We start from the raw sequence: 26,661 nt of genomic DNA on the forward strand, positions 1-26,661 counted from the left end.
GACTCATACATTAATCGACCGACCTTTTCAGCTATTGTATGAAATAATGAATGAATGAACTGAATGATTGTGATAAATCTCTGTCACATTTTTAGCCAAGCGCTTACTTTCTGTTGGTTACACCACACTAACTTTAACGAGTCCAGCTCATGATTCATAGCTTCCTCTCTGATTTAGCACTCGGTAGAGTGTAAATAATGACCTCATCATCTAAACACCGACAGGACGAAATCATCTACGTGCAGTTGTGGTCAGTGTGGTTGCCAGTAAAGGAGAGCTGCTGTGCGCCGTGACGCGCGCACGTGGAGAGAGAGAGAGGGAGAGAGAGAGAGGGAGAAAGGGGGGAGGAAGGAGAGAGAGAGAGAGAGAGAGAGAGAGAGAGAGAGAGAGAGAGAGAGAGAGATCTCATCTCTCCAAATCATACAGTCAGTATCCCAAAACACAAGAAGCGCTGGTGATCTCCAACGAGATCCCCTCTCTGCCTCCACCCTCTAAACTGACTTGGTCTCCGCACAAACTTCAAGCAGACGTCCAGCATGTGCGGAGACAAACACCATGGATGTGCCACATGAGGCGGACCGGAGAAACTGAAGCCACCGCTCAAAGTTTGCCTGTAGAAACCACTGTGACACTGACTGAACACACACACAACTTTAAGCGCGTTTTTCGGCTTTTCTAACACTTTTTACTTGTCGCCTGCCACTTGGGATTGCTTGGATTCCGCGGTGTGTCTTTTTATGTTCAGCCGGGGAGACGTGTAGTTTTTCGGGGTGGTCGGCTACAAGGAAGGTGACATGCAGGTTCTCGGTTGGACCATAGTTCTCCTGTGCCAGTGGATCCTACGGAAGGTGAGTTTATCATCGTTCAGACAACAATAAACCAAAAACTAAAAATATCTGTTTACATGCAACCGCAGAGATGGGTGGTTTGGAGAGGAGCGTTTGGAGAGAAGCACCTGTCCTCTCCTTTTACAGGGTCAGTTTTCTAAAGAAAAAAAAAATCACTCCGCTGAAAAAAATAATACGTGCAATAACGTTTTTATTGTTTCATTGTTATTCAGAATTTTATCGAAATCACACCCAACAGGACCTGCTGATTTTATAGTTTCTTTCGATAGCGCCGTATTTCAACTGTATATATATATATATATATATATATATATCTATTAAATCTTTGTTCTCTGGAACTTGATATAAAGTTGTCATGTCTTCATAACCGCTGTTCAGACTACAAACAAACTGCAAACGGTGTGTTTTGGTCTATGATTTGTTTTTATCACTTTGAGAAAAAAAAAACGCGTGTGCGACTTTTGCCCGATCTCCAAACGCGCAGATTTCTGCTGTGTGTGTTTCCCCTTTACTCCCAGTTAAGCAGTCCTCCTTATCTATTTATCTATTTGCGCTCCCGGCAACTTCCTCTAATTTTTCTTCAGAAGTTAAACACGCCCGTGGCTTGTTTTATTATCTTGCCATCGTTATGGCAAAGAGTTTGTACGCCTAGTTTGGCTGCTGCTGCAGCTGCTGATTATTTGTGGTTAAATGCGTGCGTGCGTGCGTGCGTGTGTGTGCGCGCGCGCGCTCACTCATTTGAGACTGTTTGCGCATTATATTACAGTGTTTTCCTGATTGCTTTACACTGACAGTAATAATGCACATATTATATCTAGACCTCAACACATAACAGAACACAATACAATACAATACAACAGAATTGCAATCGAAGGCTGTCTGTCCCAGCAGATACACACCATCTGTACTCAGTGTGTCTTTGGCCTGAGCAAGAAATGAAAGAGAATAAAAACGTGACCTTTCACCATGTTCCTCATCTCCTCCCTCTGACACCTTCATTTTCCTCCTCCTTCCTGTTTCTTCCCTCCATTTTCTGCACCTCTTCCATTATGGATCATATTATCCCCACTGATTTGCAATAATAATGAGAAAAAAACACATACTGTATCTTCTAATATAGCTGTAAAAAAAAAAACAAAAAAAAAAAAACCTGACACTGTAAAATCTTGTTGAAGTTTTGACAAGACTTTTGTAATCTGCTATTTTTACAAGACTCAAAAATAAAATTAGCTCTGAAGTGTAAAACAAGTCTTATTAGCAGAGGAACATCACTTGATTCAAGTGTCAAAGCGTAGTGTTAAGAGTGTGAGGAGCTCAGGGTACAGACGAGTGGGGACCTTCACTGTTAACAGATTTGCTTGGTGGCCCATAGTAGCCGGGCATACTATCCAAACACAAAAACATAGTGGTTGGTGGTGCTGGGGGGGGGGTGTTTACCATGTGATTTGTTTTTAAAAACACCCCGTTGGCTGCTGGCAGATTGGGGTTAGGTTGTATTGTGACAGGTAATAACACATACGCTTCTTCTGAAGATTGAATGCAAATCATTTCTCCTGCAAAGTGGAACTGCTGTGCGTTTTCCACACGAGAGTGCAACTTGGGTTCAAGTATTGGGATCGACTTTGTATTAGATTATATTGGTCACGCTTTCCAGTAATGCGCCATTTAAAGTTGTAGGGTTTTTTCACTTCTGTTTTTTTTTTTTTTTTTTTTTTTTTTTTTGAGGATTGAGGGAGGATAAGAATCTCATTTGTTTTCAACAACTACACGGTGTAGATTACACAGTAGATTTGGCTGACATAATCTGACAAGTTACATCCTTGGGAGCACTATTAGCTTGAGGGATTAAGAAATGAAGAGGTAAAGGAGGCAGTGAAGAAGTGAAGGCAGGTGATGAATTCTGTAAACAGAGAGGACGAAGAAGGAAAGAGAGGATAGGAGAGAATGAAACAGAAAGTGAGTGGAGGGGGAAAGAAGAGAAGGTAACATTAACCTTCTCTCTAACTTAATTTGGTGTTCTCGTTGAACAGAACCCATCCTTAGTGGTCATTTAGAGTAATTTAGAGGCCTGTTTAAGTACATGTGTAAGTGAGTGTTTGCAAGGGAAGACGGGCAGATAAAGTGAGATGAGGATGAGAATCCTTTTCCTCCAAATGGCTTCTGAAATCTCCAAACTCGTATCATTTATGTTTTGTGAATGTTTTTAAAATTGAAGACGGAATTTATAGATTATTTTCAGAATGAGGAGAACATTTTGTGGGTGGGTCCTTACAGTTGAATAAAAAAGAAAAGAAAAGAAAAAAAACAGATTGTGTTTCCTGCCTATGATGTCCAATGCTGCAATATTATAATTTTTTCCACCTTGTACTTTGAAACGATATCTACAGTAACAGCACTACAAAAGGAGAAAAGATGTGTGAAAAGCTTCTTTGCTGTTTTATGCTCCCAGTAGGAACAATAGCATTAGCCGGCATCTCAACCTGACAAAATCCTCTTATCTCCCCCCATAAAACAACTAGCTATATACCCCAGGGATATTACTGCAACTGAGTCACTTTAATTTCATTATATATAGTCCTACTTCCTTTGCAATCATGTCTCTCATATTCTGCATAGCTTTGCATTTCAGTGGTCTCTGTATGTCTCAGTAAAATGTGTGTGAGAAATACAGTTGAATGTTTCCATGCTTCACGTTCGTGCCCACATGTTATGCACTCGTTCACGCCATTGTGGTGAAAAGGAAAAAAAAATCTGAGCCATCGGAACAGCAGGATCAGATGTTTTTCCACCACGGATTAAACCAGGTGGTTGGTGGTTTCCCTCCCACTCCTTCGTCTTTTTGTCCATCCATCTGTCCGTCTCTGGATCATCTAAACTGTCAAACAGCCCAGTTTCAACAAGCAAGGAGGCACCACTGGTCTGTAATCTGTGCAAATTATATTCTCTATTCTCAAACCGATTAGATATGTAATCTGTTGAATCATGATGACAGAAGCAATTACATTACTGTTGTATCTATTGCCTCTGGAATTGTTCCCAGAGATCAAAGCATTCTTTAACCAAAAAAATGGCACATATTCATACAGTGTTTTAATGGATTCTAACATGGTTTGCTTAAGGTTAAGCAATGATCCATTTTTATTTAATTTGTTTTCTCCCCTTTCAATAGCCCTATGCCCCACTTTTGTCAACCCATTGCATTTAAAATGAGTCATCACTTGCTTGGTGCAATGAATTGTTCCACCCCAGGCTTTGTGTTAGCCTTAAGGAGAGGGGGAATTTCATTTAAATGTGTGAAGATGTCATATATTTTAGACTAATGTGAAATAAAACATTATTATAGATGTGTAGGTTCAGCTTTGCAGAAGCATCTGTCATCTTTGTTCAGGTAATGGAGCTTGTGTAGGACTGCAGACACTGATATATTACATATAAATGCATTTTTGGTGATTGAATTAAAATGTTCTTTTGCGAACTTAAGCAGATAAAGTTAGGCATGTATAATAACTGCATCATAAAACCCATCACTTTTTTTTTTTTCAATTTATTGATTATCCAGTTATAATAAGTAAGGCAAACATCAAGCATTTTTTTTTTCTTTTTTAATGGTACCAAAACTCAATTACAAACTATGTGTGCACCCTCTGTTTGACTGACAGCTCGACTACAACTGAAGTTCAAGAAAGGGAAGTATTATGTCTAAAATTATTGATAAGGCCATGGTATTATTTTAAGGCACAAAGGAAGAGAAGCCCAGAACATATTCAGGAGCATGGACAGAGCTTCTGCTGCTCTCACTGCTGAACAGGCCTGTTGCAGGTGTTTGTTTTTTTCCTGCTGGAGCCACCTGTTCATGTTTGATATGCGAATGTTAAAGGTGTCCCAGGGTCAGCTAGCATTCATGCATAATAATGGTAGCAATGCAGACATATAGATAGATAGATAGATAGATAGATAGATAGATAGATAGATAGATAGATAGATAGATAGATAGATAGATACACAAACACAGGTGGAAGAAGTAAAAGTAACAAAACCACACAGTGAAACTGCTCCATTACAAATAGAACAATATTATAGTGTACTTCAAAAAGTAAAACTACTCATGATGCAGGAAAAAAGACCCCTGTGAGTGTTGTTCTCTCATATATGACTGGATTATTATTATTACTTACACATTAATGTGTAGGTAGCATTTAATGTTATAGTTTTTTGGTTGGGCAGTTTAGTCGATAACGATACATCACATTTTATAAGCTGATCCTATATAAAGTCTGTGGAGTAACCAGTAAGTATCGCTCTAAAAGAAAGGTTGTGGACTAAGAAGCACAATATTTCACCATGAAATATGGTGTAAAGGTGTGTGAAAGTGAAATACTTAAGCACAAGTACCTTAAATTTGTACTTCTTCACATTACTAAAGTAAATATACTCAGTTACATTCCACCACTGATCTTCACTCTGAGGTTGCTGTCGCAGATAATGAGCTGAAATATATGTTTTTTTTTTTTTTTTTTTAGGTGTATACAGTCCTTGGCACTCACACATATTGCTGCTTAATCCTATTTTGTGAGTTGTATTCCATGTGGTGGTCTTGTGCTGTCCTGGCAGCATGTGAATTTGCATTCAAAATGTGTAACACAACAGTTTTCAGGCTTAATTAATTTCAAGGGTTTTATATTTTCTGTCACGTTCAGAGCAGAGGAAACAACACACACGTCATGCACATGTAGGGTAGCCGAATCTAGCTGCATCTTATCATGTACAGTCCACTCCTCCTCCTTGTGGTCCTATGGAGCCTCACTGCAAATAACCTGAGGTTGCTGCACAGAGGAATCAGGAGCACAGGTTCAAGTTCATGTTTATTTCTAAGTGTCTCAATGTGCTTTCCGAAAGCACGGGTTTCACATAAAGGTGAGAAGAACACGTACATGGGGCTCATGGTGAGAATGAGAAAGGACTGGACATTTTCTCATCCAGTCACGTGAAAATGAATGTGTGAGACACATTGCCTCATTTACTGACTTACTTCATCTAGCCAGTCTGAAGCAGAGCAGATGTGGCTCAGGTTTGAAAGCTGAGGCAGATCACACTTCTTCGGGCAGACAGGAAACAGCTGGGCTGTGGTGCTTTCACTGTCACACATGCAACTGGCTTTGGAACTAATTTTAGGGTGAGGTCCCTTAAAATCAAGACCCAAATTAGACCCAATCTTGTCCTACTGACCCGTCAAAAACAGGTCTGTCTGTGCTACATTTTGAACGCAGACAGTCCTGATTTACACCAGAGCTGTTTTCAGTGTATTTAGCTGTTATACCTTTTAGATTCGTGACGATATAATAAGTCAAAAGTAATTCCATATTTCACTTATTAATGTAGCATAAAGATATTTATTTGTAATTTCATGAAGGTGTAGGAAGAAAAGTTAAGTAGTTTCTAAAGTCACCATGATACATTATCTGGGGACCATGAATGTCTGGAAAAAAATGTCTTGGAAATCCATCTAGTAGTTGTTTAGATACTTCAGTCGGGACCCACATGTTGGCAAAAGACATCAGCAAAAATGAGAGGTTAGAGACCATTCAGTCAGGTCATCTAATTAATATCTGCTTTATCAGACCAATAAATGTTGATGGATTAAATTAGTTGTGCTTTCTGCTCTGCCTCTGCAAATCATGTAGCAGAAGTTAGCACAGGCCCTGTGTATAAATGCTAGATGCACTGAGCCTGGTAAGCATGGATAATTGTTCCATCGGCACCCCCAGCCTGACAGTCCCATCTCCTGTAATGCACACTAGTATAGTGGAATGATTGATGTTATTGCTTATTTCCTGCAGTCCGCTACTTTGTTTTATACATCACTTGACAATTTTACAGTGCTTTTATTTTTTTAAGTATTTGCTTTCCATTTATACCATGTCTTAGCTGTTTAGCATAGGTACTTTGAAATAAATGCTTAATAAATAGCACAAGGTATGTGCAGTATGAAAAGACAGGATTTTGTATAAAATCAAGTTAATTTTTCTGTTTAATTTTACAAACTAGCCTCCAGCTGTCAGAGGAGTCTTGCTTTGGTTTGGATTGACTGGGTTGTGAATGCCAGATGGTGGGCTTTCACATAACTGCAAATAACGTTGGCAATTGGTTGAAGCTTTTATGTTGGAAAGAAAAACATGGAAATCAGAGAAGCAGAAGCAGACAACTTGAATAAAACGCCCCCTTCCTGTCTTGGGCTCTCGTGGTGTTCCAACTTAATGTAAAATGGTAAACAGAATGTCTTTTATGCAGTAACAGTTTATAGCATCATGGCGGTGTTCAGATTCAACTAAATGTGCTGCCACTGGTTTCTTGTTCAGTGATTTACTACTTTTACTGACTGAATTAAAAGTTTTGAATTTGTTTTCTGTGTCAGTAAATATCAGTGTAAACAAATGAGCCTGAAGGTTCTACCAACAGACATAATTCTCAGTGATGCTTGAATATAAAACTTATCATGTGTAACACTGACAGGATGGAGAATGTGCTAATCAAGCATAGGATATCGGACCGTTTATGGGAATGCTAGCATCATTTCTTCTTTCTTTATTCCTTTAGTTATGCGGATCTCCATTAGCTTCCACTAAGTGTTCACTAGTCTTATTTTTTATATTTCTCATTGTTTTCTCATATAAAACAATGAGAAATAAAACAAACAATAATTAAAATCTATAAAATAACAACAACAAAACAAAGCAAAACTCAAAAAAAAAAAAATTAAAAATTACTCTACATATGAAACAATAACAAAAACAATAACAAATAACACTGAGAACAAACAACAATAATTTCTAGATGAGATTCATCAAATTTTGTTTTAGTGACTTTTTGAAAGAAACTCTGTTATGCAGCATTTGGTTGCCCAGCTAAATAAGTATCCAAGTAAACTTCCATAAAAGCAATAAATTGTGTATCACCTAATGTGTGCCACATCATGATGTGACACACATTAGGTGATGAATACAAACACAATGTGTAGCACTTAGGCACTGTGAAAATGACTGAACTTTGTGTTTCACTTTTTTAAAATGGTGGACCTTCCCCAAGATCATTAAAATCTTCTTTAAACCATTATCTTGACTTAGCTGCCACAGGCCCCACAACATATCAAAATAACAATATGGCAGTGATAAAGCTTGTTTAACCAGTAATGTGTGTTAAAGTACTCTCTTACTAATAAAAGTATTATCAGCAAAATGTACTTAAAGTATCAAAAGTAAAACTACTCATTAGGCAGAATGACCTATTTGAATTTCATTATTATAAATATTATATTAACAGATTATTATAGATGCATTTGCACGTAAGCAACATTTTGATGTTGCAATCTGATGGAAAACCTCATTTTTACCTTTTAAAATACTGTGGGGTAGTTAAATCGTAAACAGTGCATCATTTCTTCCACCTTAATTGAATGTTTTGTAAGTAAGATTTTAAGCTGCAAAGTAACTAGTACGTATAGTTATCAAATAAACATAGTAGAGAAGAATAATTGCAATGTATTAGAGGGGAAGTACAAAGTAGTATACAATGTAATGTGCAAGTACATCAAAATTGTACTGAAGTACAGTACTTAAATGCACTTAGTTGCTTTCCACCACTGCTAAAAGACACAAACAGAGTATTTAACATGGTGTACTCCACTTTAAACCGTAATATCTTAATGGACCTATGATAAGTACTGAAGTGCAAACATAACAAAGCAGTGAATATTCCCGCAGCTCTATTTTTGAATAAAGAGCTACAAACATAAAGCAATTATTACTACTGAGTGAATGTACTGGAGACAGGCAATAGCTGGGATGATACCAAAATGCATGTACTTTATAAGGTTAGTGTGAATAATTGTCCATCTGAATCAAACCAGTATGAGAAATAAGTACTGGGTTCTCGGTTTTGTGGCAACGCGCACCAATATGAACCGTGGCATGAGACAAAGAAGAGTTTTGTTCCTTAATTCAGTGAAGCCCAGTGGAAACAAACATAGTGAGGAGAGCAGTGTTTGACCAGCACAAAATATCCCTGACCTGTTGTTGGAAAAGTTAGTTCTTGAGCTACACATGGATAGACGGAGAGAGAAGCAGAACACTGGGCTTCACATCAGACCATGTGACCCAGGTTTCACTGCCAGGATAATCTGGAGAAGAAGGCCTGTGGACAGCTGCTGCCTCAGCCCCAAGAGGGTCTTGCGTCTCCCGGTCTGAGCCACCGTCCAGCCTCCGTCAAAGCTCTCTATGTAACTGCCAGCTCGGGTGGTGGAGGAAGTGGTAATGATGGAGATTGTTGGAGATTTTTGTAGTGGCTGGGATGATAGAGAGCAAACAGGAGCTCTAATTCTGTGAAACTCCAGGTTTCTCATTGTTCTAGCTTTTGTAACCTTATCCTTCTCTATAATTTTTCCTCTTGGGTCTGTTTTCTGTCTTGAACTGAGCTCTGCCCACACTGCAGAACACACACTCACACAGCATTTTAATGCTCCACGCCTACCTCAATGAATGAGCTACCATTATTACAATAGTATTGTGTATGACTCACCAAGCCTTATGGAGCGACTGTGGGAAATTGCTCTCAGAGACGAGTTGTTGGGGGCAAAAACAGGGATTGTCTGAGGAGACGATAACGCCTGAAAAGGAATCAGTTTGAAAATATTACTTGTAATCTGTTTGCCATAAATATATGTGACACGGACATGCATGCATAGAATGGAGATGTGGTGAAGTGAATTATCCACAAGCATACACAGAAGCACATTTATACAACTGAGAGGTACAAATTAAGGAATGCAGGAGACACCAGTGCTTGATTGTTCTGTGTTGTCATGACCAAGGTGTGATGAAAAAAGAGCTTATTTATTACACAGCAATTACCACTAAAGTATTAAAGCCTTAACGGCAGGGAGGGAGAAAATGAACACTTAGCTGAAGCCGATAGAGAGACATTACGGCTGGGTGTGTCGTGGCCCTGGAAGGCTGTCAGCCAACAGGGCAGACATCCATCACTTGCAGAGTGTCCTGAACAGAAGAGAAGAGCAAAAGGAAGGTCCACAACTTCCTCCATCATTTCACTTGTTTTAAATGTTCGCTTTTTCTCAGAAACATTGGAGGACGTTGTATTAAATATTTGAGCACCTTTGTGGGTTTTTTTTGCAGGAGTTACTTTCTGTACTCAGCAGGGCTCAGTATCAAATCTCAGTACTTTTTTGGTGCCGACTGAGATGTATTGAAATTGTCACTGAAGGTCTGGTCATATTCGTGATTGTTTGCTAATTATTTGATCAAATTGTTTGTGGTTTAAACCCGAACTTCAGTTATTTTAAACTGCATTATATTTGGACAAACTTTTTGTATGGCCTGTGTTTAGCCATACTGCTGTTGATCAGGCCAACGATCTACTGGATAGATTGCTTTGAAATACTGTATGGACATTCATGATCCCCAGAGGATGATTCCTAGTGACTTTGGTTCCACTTTATTTTGAGTGAAATGTCTTGACAACTATTGGATGATTTCCCATGAAATTTGGTTCACAGATTCATGTCTCCCTCAGACATCAGACCATCAGCTAAACTAAGATGGTGACCAGGTTCAATATTATACTTGCTAAACATCAACAAGATAACACTATCTATATGAGAATGTTGCCATGTTTGCATTAGCATTAAGCTCAAAGCACCGCTGTGCCTCAGTGTGGCCGCACTGAGCTGCCTGAAAAACTAGAATCTTCAGACTTGTTGGACGACATTTAACATTTGAAAATTCTGGAGTCTTGATGTTCAATGGAAAAACAAGGTTTTGCAGAAAAACATGTTACTGAAAGTAGGACATCAAAAAAAAGTATAGTTTTGGTATTGTACTGAAACCCAATTTGTAAGTTGCAAGTTATCATCAATCAAAATACTACTGCCATTTTTTTCCCATCTTTTTTTGAGAGCGGCTGTTTTTTGTTTGTTTTGTTCACTAATGTATTCAACTATTAGTTTTCCTGAATCTCCACTGGGGCTTTGTTGTTGTCGTCCTCTTTTGCATGACTTAATAAACAATTCAGCAGAGGGAGATTCTGGGTGTGAAGTGGTCAGCCCTACTTTGGATTGCTCTACTGGTGTTGCTCTACTTTGAGAGGTCCCCAGTCATCTTCGTGATGTGAGCAGTGTGTTAATCTCTCTCTCTCCCTCTCTCTCCCTCTCTCTCTCTTTTTCTCTCTCTCACCCTCTCTCTCTTTTTCCTGGCTGCGAGGAGCAGAGTTGAGCATTGGAAATAGATCACATCAGAAGGGACGTTTGGCTCCTGATGACGGGCAGCGTGTTTGTTTCATACATGCATGATGAGTAGCTCGGCTCTCGGCGGGGGCCACCAGTTATGGCATGGCGCCGCTGCCCGTGGTCAAAGTGTTGCCTAGTCTCAGCTCCCCCTGGGAGAGAACATGCTGTGCTTCATACTTTAGCTATTTGATATAGCAGTGTGTATTCTGATGCATTCACGTGTTTACCGATGCGAGAGACAAGCATGTGAACTGAACACGGCTCAAACAGAGCACTGTATTATTATCTTAAGAAAACGACAGGTTGAGTGTGTGTGTGTGCTGTTGTGTGTCACTGTTTACGTGCACAATTTGTAATTACCTCTGTATATACATGCATGATTGTTTTTCTTTTTTTCCACACATGCACACAATATATGTGTATGAGTGTAAAGCACATAGTTAGCCTTGGGTTTTCATGTCTTGTGATTAATAGTGACACACCTGGGGGAGCTATACAGAATAGGTTTTTGTGCATGTAATGAAATATTAAAGTCTAATCCGAGCGACACCAAATATCATAACTCATGGTGCAGACGGCGGAGAATGCTCAGGGTCAGCTCGGCGTGAGGACCCTGCCACAGATGGGACTGTGGAGGAGGGATTAGTTTTTATCATTTTTTAATATCTTCAGCTTGGCTTGTAATGCATTAATTCAGACATGCATTGAATTTATTGGAGAACTGAGGCAGGGTGAAAGGAAAAAAAAAAGACATAGGTAACCATAGCGAGAATGGTGACCACCCCCTCCCCCTCCCCCCTTTGGTACAGTAAGCCTCAGCACGCAGTGAACCTCAGCAATCACACTGTCTTAATAAATAAAAGATCCTGCGAAAATCCACCAGCCATACAAGAATCTCAGGGATTGGATGTTGTTGTTTTTTTTGTTTGTTTTTTTTTCTGGGGGTCATGTAATAATGGAGTCTTGTTTGCATTCTTGTTTGTCCTTTCAGGATTTCAGGAGCTACATGGGATGCATTATTGAGATGAAAGCCAGACAATATGTTTGTAGAGACTGTTATTTTATATATATATATATATATTTGGATTTGTTTTCTGCAGATTGTTTTCCCATGTCAAAACTTTCTTTATATATTGTTTTCCAGACTCCGGCTTAATGGAGAGTGGTCAGGAAATTTCAGTGGAGAAGCGAGCACTCCGCAGAACCATTTGGTCACAGATCTCTCGCACTTCTCTCAGTCTAGTTCCCCGTCTTTCTCTCTCACTGTCTTTCATCTTACACCTCTCTCACCTGCCACCTGCCTGTCGAAACCTTCACAATCGAGCCTCTATCTTTCACTCCATCGCCCCATTTTTCCTCTTGCATGCTCTTTCCACTTCCTCCTCTGCTCTGCTCCCCTGCCTTGATACTGGTCATGCCTGGACCACAACTGCTTTTCTAGTGTGTCTGATTAAAATGTAGCCCTTGAAGAAATAAAATATGTGAGGAGAATTTCATAGTTTTGACTTCCGGCTCCTTGTGCAGTGGTAGCTTGTGCTGGTGGAGACGAGATTTGCGTTTTATTTTTCCTTTTCCCTCTCCTGGTGGTTTCTGGCTCCAGTCACCATGTTTCTCTCTGGGTGTTTCTGGATCAAGACATGGCAGTTCTTGCTGCTGAATTATATAAAATCTCTGCTTGGTTTTTAGTTAATTAGCCCAAGCAATGAAGAAGCAAGGGGGGATGAGAGATTGATGGCAAGAGGGAAGAAATGGTGTGTGTGGAGGGGGCGAGGGTAGACTTTCCCTCCTTTAACTTGGTCCAAGTTGGCCCAAAGGAGCTTGTTGGGGAGGGAGTCTAGGTCAGGGCTAAGGAAGGAGAGAAGTGCAGAGCAAACTGAACTTGAGGCTGTGTGGGCAGAGGGGAACATCAGAAAATCATCTCACATCTACCCTCACACTGGCAAATTTCATTATACTCCTCATGCAGAGCTTAACTGTCAGCGTGTGTTAGAGGAACCTTGACATGCATTTTTACACTTTATGCTTTTAATGTTATTACAGATTCTGAACATGAGAATTATATTTAAGGCCTGTAGCTGCCAGTGAGGAACTTACTAATGAGTGAGTAACCTTGTAGAACCAGCCCACAAATTTTGTTCACTCACTGTGATCTGACAAGGCTCGCTATGTATTCGCTTGGATTAGAGGAATCATCAGCTGGTGTAAAACAAAATCCCCTTGCTGATGATTGGATCCATCTTAAGAAGTTGAGGGATGATTTACAACCTGTATGGAAGGACACGTCACTCAACTGGCTGTTCTTGGTGTATGACTAGAACTTTGTTGAAGTTGAATATGAAGTTTTGACTGGTCGTAAATTCATTGTTGATATCTTTGATGTAAATCTTGCCACATGAGACTCATCAAATATATGACAGTACTGGTTGTCATAACCCTAACCCTAACCTGTTTTTCCTTTTTCCTAACATGTCATGCTAATAATGACTCTTTGCTTTTAAATCAATGGCAGAAGTAGTGTGACGCTGCTTTAGTACCTCTAAACTTCATAAGGATGAGGCTGGAGGTTGGAAGAGGTTCAACCAACTAGTTATTTTAACCATAACCACAACATTTCCTGTACCTTAACTAAGCAGCTAAGTTAAGCACCTAACCAAACATTAACCATAAGCAGCACATTAGAAAACGCTCATACAGATTTTGTCACAGTTGTAGGGGTCATTCTGGAAGACACTGACAAACAAGGTCATAAAACCAATAGAGGGGCTGGATCAGATTGGCTTTGTTATTTTTTGGTGTGAGAATTTATTGGTTTTACTTTTGCTGAAAATTTGATCACATTTTATCTAAGCTATCCATAAATGCAGTAAATTTGTGGCAATAAAAGTAAAGGCAATTCAGACAGTGAACTGTGTTCAAATTTAGATCTGCAATGCTTACTATAGTAAATGGTTGCATTCATAAAGCACTTTTGTCCAAAGCAGTTTGCCTCTCGCTCACACACAGATGGCAGCGACCTACCGTGCATGATGCTGACCATTGCTCGTGAAAACTGGGTGGGTCTGGCTTTCACCATCTTGCCCAAGGACACTTCGACATGTGGACAGGAGGAGCTTGGGATCAAACCGCCAACCCTGCGATTAGTCAATTACCAGCTGTACCTCCTGAGCCACGGCACCCAGCTGCGTATGTGTTCAGAAGTTGGAGGGGGTATTGAATTTCAAGAACCAAGTGGTTCTTGAAATTTAAAATACAACACCACTCCAGCTATAATCTAAAAAAAAAAAAAAAAAAATGCTTCTCGTAGTTCACTGGTTGGTCCAGGTTCAGACTCAATTCTCAATGAATGTTTTCAAGATGATTATAACATAGCAACAGAGCTTGGGAGCTTTAGGCTGAGAAGGAAACATTAAAAGAATTACGCTGACACAAGTTGTGAGAAGTTTTTGCAGTTAGTAACAGTTCAAATGGCATCATCTCATTCTTTTCTAAAGTAACTTTGTTTTTCTTAAACCTAACCTAAACCTAAGCCTATGTAACACCAGAACTAGCTGGCTAACAATAAATGTAACTCAACACCTTTGAATCAAAGCAAGTGTATGAAACTACAAGTTGTGATTCGAATTGTGTGTGTCATGGTCAGAAAACCTGCGGATGGAACCAGTTTCCAGAAGCCTCAGTTCACTTTGCTCACCAGATGTCACCCTCCCCCTTGGCAAACATTGGCCCAGGTTGCAAACTGCATGTAGCGACATGACCAGTCAGTGACAGTGACATAATGTGGCACCTAGTGAAACAGACAGACAGACAGAGAATGAGGGGTAGGAAGTGACAGACAGAGAGAAATATACACATATGTTTCACCAGCGAGAGTCCGGACATCTCTCTGCAGAGGACAGTGTTCAGTGTGTTCGGCTGAGGAGAGTGTGAACAATGTAGTGCAGCACAAACAAGGAGGGCAACAGCAGAACAGTGTAATCCCTGAAGGACCAACCCGGGAATGCTGATCATACTCTTCTTCCTGTCCTTATGACTTTGGGCAGAGAAGTTGGCAACAGTATAACCTTAAACTCTCTGTGCCCGTCTTCTTGAGTGAAATATGTTGCATGAGTAAATGACTAACTACAGTTTAGGCAGTGAAAAGACAGTGATCGCTTGAGTGCATCAAGTTCATTTGTGAGCTCTTTGATGCAGATGACCCCAGTGTAGTGAGTACAGGATGGGTGACCCACCCTGTACTCACTACACTGTATCTTTCATCTTTTATTCTCTTTTGTGCAAGAAACTTTTCAGTTACAAACACAATAGCCTCTTTTGTTATGTTAAGAGATTTTGACATTAAAATTATGTTTTGTTTTGTTTCTTAATGCCACAGGATAAATGCTCCGCAAATTACATCTTGCACTTTTTTTTTTCAGAAAAAATATCTGTATCCAAAAGGGAGCAATGTATATTTTATGTTTGGCTTCATGAAAATGTCCCCAGTCTTTTTAATGAGAACGCTGTTGTTTCTTTGTCCATGTAGACAAGGGTGATTTGCCTGTAGCCAAACGAATAATTTCATTTGAAACATATTTGCAGAGAGAAGCGATTGTCGCTGACAGTAACGCTGAGAGTAAATTGTGATTACAAGTTATTTATTTACTTATTTACTGAATAGCTACACTTCAGCAAAGGAACCTCCATCAGGCTTTTCATGTGACAGACTGAACTGTCTCAACAATAATGAGATGGATTGCTTGGTGCACACATTCATGTTCCCCTGAGGATGAATTGTAATCTTGTAATTTTGATATTCCATTAAGTTTTTATTGCAACGTTTCAGTTTGCCTACACTTTTGTTTTTACTGCAAATTAGCAAATGTTAGTAGGTGTAACATGTTAAGCTAAGATGGTGACCATGTACCTGCAGAACATCAGCCACCAGGGTACCAAAGTACAGCCTCTCAGAACTGCTAGTATGGCTGTAGACTCGTTTAATTCTCCCTTCTGTCCTTCACCACATTCACCCTTTTCCTCCTCTACTCCTCCATGTTATCCCAACTCTTCTTGTTTTCGAAGGTCTTCATTTCCTTTGTATCTTTTTTCTCTGTCACTGTGTGGTTGGATGTTTTCTTGTAGTCGAGATAAGGAGGCCAGTGCGATCTCGTCTTGATACATCAGACAGCAGAGTATTGAGAGGCCAGGATCTTGTCCTGTTTGCCTGCTGAGCCACATAAATCAAACACATGTACACACACAAGGACAGAAAGAAAAAGATTAAAAAGATATCTGTGAATGATTGAGTACCCTGTTGCCTTGTAAAATAGAACTGCCAAAGGTTAAAAAAAAAAATAAAAATACTACTGTATATACATACCTGTGCAGTAGTGTGGTATCAAAAATGCCTGTGTAGACCTTGAATGAGTAAACCTTCGCTTCAATAGCGACATATATCCAGAATTTATGGTGTAGTTTACTAGCTGAACATCATTCTTGTGATCAACTTGAAGACTTAACCTTAGCGTAATATCAAAAATGATGTGTCCACAAATTTTGTTCCTGTGTAATTGTGTGCCTCAAGGTTTATCACAGCTTACAAAATCCCATCAGGCAAAGCTATTTGTGTTGAACTGGATGTGCATTATTTGGAGATTGCCACATCCACTAAATAGAGATTAAAATGAGATTTACAAATGTTTCTGATAAATGTTTTTTTTTGTAAATTTCTCAGATGTTTAATCCACAATCCACAAGCCCTCCATGTCACCCGTATCAATTCTGTAATTCACATTCCTCCCCCACCTTTTTTTTTTTGCATTTTTACAGACACAGAGACACACTACCTGCTCTAGTTATTATCTTTTACAGGACACAGATTATAAAAGGCTTTGAATTTTAATGTGTGTTTTTAAACACTACGTGAGTTTTAGACCACATTAATATTTTTGTACCCCTCCTACTTATAACACTGCTGATGTCTCAGGTGTCTTTATGCACATTGCCTCCACAATGATTTTTATTTTGGTTAGAATTGATTTTCATCTGTGATAGCAAATGTTCTTTGTCGAGATATCATCCCACCCTCCCATTTTCATTTACGTCGTCTGATGTAGCAAAGATTAGATTCCGTTGCCAAATGGTTTAGTTAATGATTTCATTCTTGTTCTCTATTGAGATATCAGACCCCAGTGTCTCCTTTCCATTCAGATTTCCAGTGTTGTAGAGATTACTTTCTGTTGCCAAATATTTTCATACTTGTTTCGTAGATCAGACTGAATGTCATGTCAGATAAAGAGATGTCAATCCTTTAAGCCTCAGATGTTTGTTTTTTTTTTTCGTATGTACATGCAGTAGTGGATTTGTGTTACACTATTTCTCAAAAATATTTATTTGTCCTTTCTTTTTGACATCAGAAAAAGCTGGACAATTATTTGTCAGATAGCTAATTGAATGGCATCTACAGTGCAGTGTATGCAATGTAGAATGCAAAATACGTAGTGCAAACTCTTCATTAAGTCACTGAAGTGGATTTGATATTTGAGATGAGCATAAGACGTGGGAATGTCAGCGTCAGTGTGTGGAAACATTAGAATAGTTAGAAATGTCTCATCAATGCCAATGTACACTATCCATAATTCAGTTTCAAAAGCTGTGACCGTAAGAGATTAAATTAATTTGTTCTTGAGGGACTCTGCAGTTTCAGAAATCTAAATTACTGCTTGCGTACTTTTGTGCTGCATGTATTTGATTTTTTTTATTTTTTATGCTGTGCTAAATATTAAATATTCTGGTCCATGGCTGTTGGCAATGACCTGCTTTATTTAGAATTTGTAAATATGGAATATAGTTGCTGTGAAAATCCAGTAATCAGATCAAAACCCCATCACTGCTTTCTGTAAAATCTTTGTGAATTGTATTACAAACTGACCATCCATTGTGGTTAAAGAAGAAACTATCTAAAAGAAACTGTATATAGATTTTATATAGATATAAAATTATAGATATTAGATATAGATATTATATACTGTATAAAGATTCAGTTTTCTTAAAGACTGTGTAAAATTAGTTTATCATTACAAGTGGTTTCACTAACATCATGCAGTGGCCAGCCTAGGTGACAGTTCAATCTCTGATATGTGTCATTAATTTAAATTCAGTCATCTGCTGTTTTCTTTCTCAGTTAATTATGGTTTCTTTTTTTTCATTCATAGCATGTTGCCAAGTATGGCTTTAGTGCTTGTACTTATTTGTTATGTGTTCAAATGTGTGCATTTTCTTCTTTATTCTGCTGAACACCTTGGAAGGACATTTGTTCAATCAGGGCCGAGAATCAAACTGTTTTCTGTTTTCACATCAAAGGAAAAGGCCAAGGTATAGAGGTCGCTGTAGAGAAAAATCCACTCTGCATTTTATTTTGTTGCATTCTCCAAACACCGTTTTGGGATGATCAGTGCAGCAACTTGTACAAACAGTAATGTGAATTCAGTTTAGGCTACTTTTATAGTAAACTGACTTAGTGTGAATTTATAATAGCTCTACCAAGACGACTCAGTTTCAGTTTTAGTTTTCAATTACCAGCTAATTGAGATAGTCCAGAGGGCCTGTGAACAGCTTTAGCAAGACCACAAACAAATGTGTAAATAATGAGTGAGCTGTTTGCTGTATTGACTTGAGGGTGTATTGGCAAAACTAACAGAGTGTGTTTAGTTTGTTGTGTGTGTGTGGTTTAATTGTCCTCTTGAGACTGAGCCAACTGTAATGAGACAAACTGAAAAGCTCTGTCGTCCTTCCGAGTCATTCTGAGGCTGATAGTTAAGAACCGGGCATGACATGATGACTCTATAAGATCAGAAAACATATTAGATCCATATATTTTGGGTTAAAGGGGGCGAGCTAAGCTGGTTACTATTTACAATGACTTCAGAAAGTTTTCAGACCCTTCCACTTTTTACACTGTTCTTAGTGTTGTAGATTTAATTTTAAATCAATAAAATTGCTATTTTTGCCAATCAATCTACACTCGATAACCCATAATCATAAAATTAAAACATATTTTTAGAAATGTTTACAAATGTATTATCACGTTTTTCACACCTGGTTTTGAACAGCTAATCCCATTGTTCCTGACTGATCCTCTCAAGCTCCATCAGATTGGATTGCAAGTGTGAACTGCCATCTTCAGGTCTCACCCACATGTTCTGTGGGGTTTAAGTCTGGCCAGAGACTTGTCCCAAAGCTGCTCCAGTGCTGCCTTGGCTCAATACTTTAGGTCATTGTCGTGCTGAAAGGTGAACCTTCGCTCCAGCCTCAGGTCATGCACCCTGCTGAGCAGATTTCATCATTGTCTCAATTCTGACCAGTTCCCCTGTTCCTGCAGCTTAGACGCCACCCCCATAGCATGATGCTGCCATGATCACGCTTCACTGTAGGGATGGAATTAGCCAGGTAATGAGCAGTGTTTGCCCAAGTTTGGAGCTCTGCCAAATGAGTTCAGTTTTTTTCTCATCAGACCAGAGTCCTTTAAATGCCATTTTGCAAACTCTACACTGGCTGTCGTATGCCTTTTATTCAAAGTGGCTTCTGTCTAGACTGGGTTTTTTTTGTTTGTTCAGAATGTTTGCATGGCTAAGGAATGTGTAGAAAAACACATTTGGGTTATTTGATTTGGGTGAACTTAGCCTTTAATAAATTACCATCTTTTACTGTAATTTTCAAAACATAAAATTTCTGAATTACGTTTGTGACTGTACCTATGTGCCAGAGTTGCCACAATGGCAATGGTGTGTAAAGCTTTACTCGCTGCGAGACAAAACAATTCATGGATGCTCATGGATATTCACAATGTGAATCTCTCCCTTTTCCTGGCTCGGTGAAGTAAAGGCAGACATCAGACAGCTAGAAGTTAGTGTTTGCTTTGCTGAAAGCTTCAGAGTGCAAGATGCATAATGTCATTACTGATTCAGTCAGCAGAGGGGGTTGTCAGGAAAGATGGAAGGAGGGGAGGGTGCAAAAAAAAAAATCTCAGCGAAAATTAAAAAATGCCACAAAATGAAATAAAGATGAGTGCTCCACTGAGCCACAGACTGAATATAAAAGACAATCCTGTGAAATATACATGACTGGTAGGTGAGGTGAGCAGAATGCTAAGCTCCAAACTCTACCTGTAACCCACAGTACCGGCCCTGATCCTGAGCCTGTTGATCATCCCAGAACATTTAGGGATCAAGCCAGCCGCTGCAATCTGTCCGATGGAGCTGCTTCCTGTTCACCTAGGCAACAAGAGACAGGAAGACATAGAAAGGAAGAGACCATCTCCCCATATTTAATAAGATTTGGTGTTATTTTTCCCTGTCTGTAATGCCTTTATTATTGCAGATTGGCTTAGCGGTGAAAGGTATTGATTGTGAGCCAGATCCCCAACAGGGACTGAAGAGAAGGAAACAGAGATGCAGGGTGTGGGCTTTTACTGGCAGGTGATTTGTATGTGTGTTTTTTTCCCTGTCACGTAAGGTGTTATTTTCCAGCACACTTTACTCAAACGAGTAGGGTGCATTTATTTATTTGAATAAATCAAAGCAGTCATACTTACTACTCTGACAAACTACCGCAGGGAACTTTTTTTATTATTTGTAACAATATCTGGCACGTAGAGATGTCAATCAGTAACAATCAGTAACAATTGGTGTATGATGCACGTGGCAATATGACCAGTAAATGCTAGAAACATGTAATATCATCTCCAAGAGGAGGCCTAAGTTAAAAAAAAATCATTTATGTTAGTTGATCTGAGTATTGAAGAAAAGAGAGACTATGAATACAGTACATGTTGTTCATTGATTTGGCAGTGTACATAATGATACTGAATTCAGAGCTGTTCTGCTGCTCATTTAATCCCACTTAAGCCCATATATACTACAGTAGAATATTTAATTGTTTTAGTCCTTCCAGCAAACCCCTGACCAAAAATCATGAATCAGAGTAAGAAAGAAAAGCAAGAACAGAAAGATATATGGAGATGACGAGTGAGTGATTGTGCTCCGTGTTCCTATTCTTAGCTTTGCAGTGGGGAAGCAGGACTAATGATGCTTCCTGACCTTAATGCCTAGCACTCAAGGTCAGCCCTCCACTGATGCATTGTGGGCAAGGTGTCCTGGACTGCTGAGGAGCACTGCCAGATTGAGTTTGTTGTTGTTGTTGTTGTTTTCTTTGACTTTGCCTCAGAATTTATCACTGTTCATCCTGAAAGAATAATAGATACAATCACAGAACAAGCAATTTATTCTACAGTGCAGCTCTGAGGGAACTGCGAGCACTTCTTCTCTAAATTACACACCCGATTTTTCACCGTTTCTTCATGCTATGCACTGACTGATTTCACACTGATGATAATGAGAAAATAATGTAAGAGAGACAAGGGATGCAGAATTTTCAAAGAGACAGAGGAAGCTGTAATTTAACTAAGTGGCTAGGTTCACTAATAGTTTCTTTACACCTGGTGGCATCACGAAGATTTCCTCCAGATCCACAGGCTCATCTAGTGGCTAACTTATGTTTCACACTCTCACCAAAGTTCAGTTGAACACATATGCACAGACAGTGAAAGCAGATGTGTGTGGGTTGTTCATGGTCAAAAGTCAACCCCTGTGTGGATGTGGAAGTTATTCTGTCTCAAAGCATCAGTATGAAATTAATTATGACACTGCCTTTGTGGAAAAAAAAAAACATTAATGTAACATCACAACTTCTGTCTGACTGTCTGGATGTCAAAGTGCTGTGTGGAGTAGCTAGTTAAATCCAGGAGAAAGTACTTGCTAGCCTATGTTTAAAAATCATAAAACTGATTTCTTGCATCATAATCAGAAGAAATGCATCATTTAATAAAAACTGGGAAGATACAATGCTGTAGAAGTGGAATGTCGGCCAGGAAACATGAGAGAGTATCGAGCCAGCAAGAGATATGAGGTGTTGCAGCTCTCCGCCAACCCTGTGTAGGTAGACCGTTCAGTCTTTAGTGGTCCGTGGTTGGTCCTTTGTCAGCATGCAGCCTAAATATAAGAAATTAATGGAGATTTATAAAAGTAAAATTACATGGATCAAAGGCTTGTGGGTTTTACTTTCTGTTTTGTCCAAAGGTTGAAATTTACTGAGAAAACAGATGGAACAGCTGATGAAAGCATAGAAGGCAAAAGCCATGTACTTGTCTTTCAAGACTGGACGAAACTTCACTAAAAATTTTCAGTTTAGATTATAACCATAATTTTAATTGCATCTAATTATTACATTTTCATCATGTAAAGAATTCCACAGGGTCTCCTGGACATATTTCTCAGTAAACATGTTTGAAAAGAGAAATCCTTTCATTCATTACAGTGTCAGACACAGTTAAGGTGCCGCCCCAGTAATGGCAGCTTCTACCGAAGACCAGGGTTTGTTTGTGGTCTGATAGCAACAAAATTTTAGTATGCAAACAATCCCTTTTTTTCTTAATTGACAGATTGATAAAGATTGTATTTGCATACCATTCCTAGAGTGTTTCTCCCATCTGGTTTTAGAGGAGGAGAATGTGCATAAAGAGACAAAGAGTAAAAGGCAAAACAAAAGAGAAAAGGAGAAGAGCAAAAAGAATGAGAAGCTGATGCAGAGGAAGATGCAACCAGGAGGAAGGCTGAGTGTTGACTAGACAGAGAGCCTGTCTCACTTGCTTGGATCATTAATTTGTGTTCTAATTAGCAGGAATGCCACAGTTGGAATGTGACGCATACGTAAGGACGTGGAGCGGGCGTATGTGTGTGTCCCGTGTCTATGACCTGCCCTGGCTCCAAGTCTCCTGGCTTGTTAGAAATGACAGATTGACGCTCTCCTGCACCCCCCACCCACCAGGCTCACCCCACTCCCCTTCCCAACCCACCCATCTGCTCTGGAAACACGCCAGATCTTTGGACTCATCTTGTGTTTACACCGCGTGGGTGTTTGTGTGCACGCGCGTCAGTCAGTTCACTTTTGTCATTGTAAGACTGGTTGGACCAGTGGGGGAGCACAAGAAAATTCTAGTCATGCTTTTGTTGCATCCATAATTTTTTCTACTGTGAATGCCAAGGCCGAGCTGGTTCTGTTGGTATAAGTTATTTTGGCTTTTAACCACATATTGTAGAAACTGAGGCTGTGCTACGCAGAACATAATGTTATTAACATCACACAGCAAATCAAATTTGTTTGCTCAAGATGCACACTATGAGTCCTTGGATTGAAATTCACAAAAACCCAGTTGCCAGCTGAGGGAAACTATGAATTCAGCTGAAAATGGTTTAAATTCCCACCCACTAACTGTCAAAAGAGTCCTGTGAAAGAGCTAGAATTGACTTCACAGGTCACTGTTCATTTCCTGTGTTTTCTCACTCATTATGGATAAACCGCTTCAGCCGAGCTTTTCATCAGCTGTCCCCTGATTTTTAAAGACCCAGACGGTGCAGTGAGCCTTGCCTCCCCGGGGCCTTAAAACATTCATTTAGATAGTGCCAATATCCAATTTTCCAATATGTTTCTTCTGGACATATCTTTAAGGGAAAAACGAGGGAGAGAAATGTATCAGTGTTGATATCCTTTGGTCAGTGACATCACATTTATAAAAGGCTGCGTATGTGTGTGTTTGTGCGTGGGATCTGGCGTGTGCTTCACTGTGTGTGTGTGTGTGTTTACTGAAGCTATTCCCGTAAAGCGTCTAGCCCAGGGACAGAGGAGAGCTGCCCCAAACGGTAATTGAACCACAGATCCTGCTGGACTATTAGTCACAAGTCTTGGTCTGTCCAGAGCCTTTTATCGCTGTTGAATCAACCAAGCAGTGTGAATGAGAGTAGGTCAGCAATACAAATGTAGCTATCATAGCAGTGCCACATTTTCTTTTATACAAATCTTCTGCTGCAGTTTCTCTGTACCCGAGAAAACTTTTCTTTTCTGTTTGCAGAAGTCACGCAAAACTCAGTTGCCCAATAAACCAATGAGACTAAAAGTTTGTCAAGCATCAGGGATTTTACCTTATTGTTTTAACCAAACAGTCCATTTAAGCGATAATTCTGGTTTATTGCAACTTTAGTGTCAACATCTATCACCGTTTACACACCAACTTCTTGCTTCATCTTTGACCTGCTATTCTTGCCGTAGCTCTGCATGCTCGAGTTAATGGGAGATTATTAACAACGTTCCTGGCGCACTAACTTTCAATTTTACCTCCGAATAAAGTAATTTAGATAATCTGTTTACTATCTGTGGGCAGATATCTTGTTATTGGATTTGGTGACAAAAAAATCTAGCATTGGTCGGGCTATTCTCAGCAGCTAACATGGTGAGAACAACGTGATCATAACCAATAGTAACAAGAACCAAAACTACTAAAATGACTGAAGTTGTAATAAAACAGGATTATCTTTTCTAATCTCTTGCTGTATTTGGTGATAGCAGGTAGTGTTGAAAATCAATATGCGAGACTGCTATATAGCATTACTCACTGGTATACAAAAAAACAGACATTACCATCTGGTTATTTTATCCTCTCCTCCTTTGCATTTTCCAAATGCAATGATTCATACCAATTTAGATTACATACAATGGGACTGAAAAGTAGACAGACAGACAGACAGACAGACAGATAGATAGATAGATAGATAGATAGATAACTTTAATGTTCATGTTGTGTGTTAACCTGCATGTGTGCAGACTGCACATCTGGGTGTTGACAGTGACCAAGTGATCAGCTGCCCAGCAGCACCCTGCAGGTGAGATGACCTGAGCTGAGACAAAGTGACTGTCCTTTCTGCTAGAGGGATAGAGAGTGGAATACTGCTGTCCTCGGTAATGTTTTCGGCCTGATGGAAAGACAGCAGGCAGGCAGACAGACGGCCCAGAGAGATATAGGCCTACTTATAACAGTGGATAGCATGACACAAATAACTGCAGTGGACACAACTGTCTGTGGAACGACAATCTTGTGTTTCTCATTTTCTGTTCATATCTGCTTTGATATTGGGTCTCGGAGTGTGAAACCAAGTCGAATGATGGAAGAGCGCAGTCTCTGGAGGAGGGCGAGCGAAGGGGAAAGAGAGAGGGTGGGAGAGTGTGAATGAATCCTTCGGACAGTCCTGAATGAGCAGAGACACTGACAGCTTCTCTCTCTTTCTTTTTGTCTGTACCTGCCTCTGTCTTTCTCTTTCTTTCTCTCTCTCATCTGCCCCTCAAAATATCTTTACTGGTCTATCCCACTCCTCTTCATCTACAGAGAGGATTTTATATTAAGTCTAGTACACACTAAGCAGTCGTTAGATTGGTTTGTATCTACAGTATACACCCACCCCCCATCTTGTGGTTCGTCCTGAGGAACAGAATGAGAGCAGGGCCGCTGGTCAGCACTCTGGTTTTCTGTGTCCAGATGGTGGATGTGAAAGATCCCAGTTAGGGGTCCCAATGCTGTGTCCTTGAAGCTGGGTGATTTATACACTGGCAAAGGCATCCAAAAGGCGAGAGAGGAGAAGAGTTATACATTATATGCGGAACTGTGTATGTTTTGTCTCTTTTTCATCTCTATTGTGTAATTTCCCCTTAATTTTAATCAAACTACTCTTAAAGAATAGAGTGACACTGGAACTAATCTTGTGCTTTCTATGCAAATAAAGCTACAGCAACCTTGTCACTTCAGCCTCGGTAGCAGGTGTGTGTTTTTGTGTGTGTGTGCATAACCTTGAAGTGAACAGGGCAATGTCGTTGTGCCCTGCTGCCAGCATCTCTGAGGGGTTTTATTCATTGGCACCTCCCACTGTTTTCTCTCCAATTAGCTCTGCCATCAGCCCCGGTGAAGACAGTCTGCCCCGAGCTGGTGAGTCATGTATCCCCTCGCAGGTTTGAGCTTTGCCCCCGCTCAGCCCCACTCAGCACCGCTCGGCTTAGGCCCCAGACACACGGACAGCATTCTTCACAGCAGGGGAGAAACAGACATGGAAATGCTTAGTCTTTTCATCTTTGTCTAATCATCCTGTTACATCCCTAAAGCTGGCCGACTCCCAAACCAGGGAGAAAAAATGGACAACTGGGGGCTCTGACTGCAGGATGAAAGGAAAGAGAACAGAAGAATGGAGGAATAGAGTTAAGGATGAGGCGAGGAAGAAATGAAGTATCAGGAGCTTGTCACAGTTCTGGTCATGTGGACAGTGATGGTTGGATGCAGGAGGAAGGATGAATGGAAAGATGAGGAAACATGGAAAGTGTCATGGTTCTGAGTTTGAGTCTGCTCATTCATCCTTTAGTTCATTCAGTCCAGTAGTTTGCACAAACATGTTCTAATTCTGCTGTCACTTCCAGCTCACCTGTTCCCCGTTCCTTCATTAGATCACTGGTACATATACTGGCCCTTTTCCACTTGCTCTCTGCCAGATTGTCTTTGTGCCATGTGCCTTAGCTTTCCAGCTCTCTGTTCTTTGAATGCCTGTTTTGATCCTGATCATGTTTTTGACCTTGCCTGTTTTTTTATTTTTATTTGTTTTCTGGATTTTGCTT

The 26,661-nt window shown here is 39.8% G+C and overlaps 1 protein-coding gene across 1 annotated transcript in view; it reads left to right on the plus strand.

The window, feature by feature from the left end:
* The first annotated feature begins 794 nt into the window (after positions 1-794).
* Positions 795-26,661, plus strand: part of LOC121179441 (neurexophilin-4) — a 39,145-nt gene continuing 13,278 nt past the window's right edge. Inside the window, exon 1 of the mRNA XM_041034307.1 lies at positions 795-848. Coding sequence (XP_040890241.1) covers positions 795-848 — 54 coding nt within the window. The remainder of the gene's footprint in view (positions 849-26,661) is intronic.

Source organism: Toxotes jaculatrix, chromosome 3 (assembly GCF_017976425.1).
Source record: "Toxotes jaculatrix isolate fToxJac2 chromosome 3, fToxJac2.pri, whole genome shotgun sequence".
Lineage (NCBI taxonomy): Eukaryota > Metazoa > Chordata > Actinopteri > Toxotidae > Toxotes > Toxotes jaculatrix.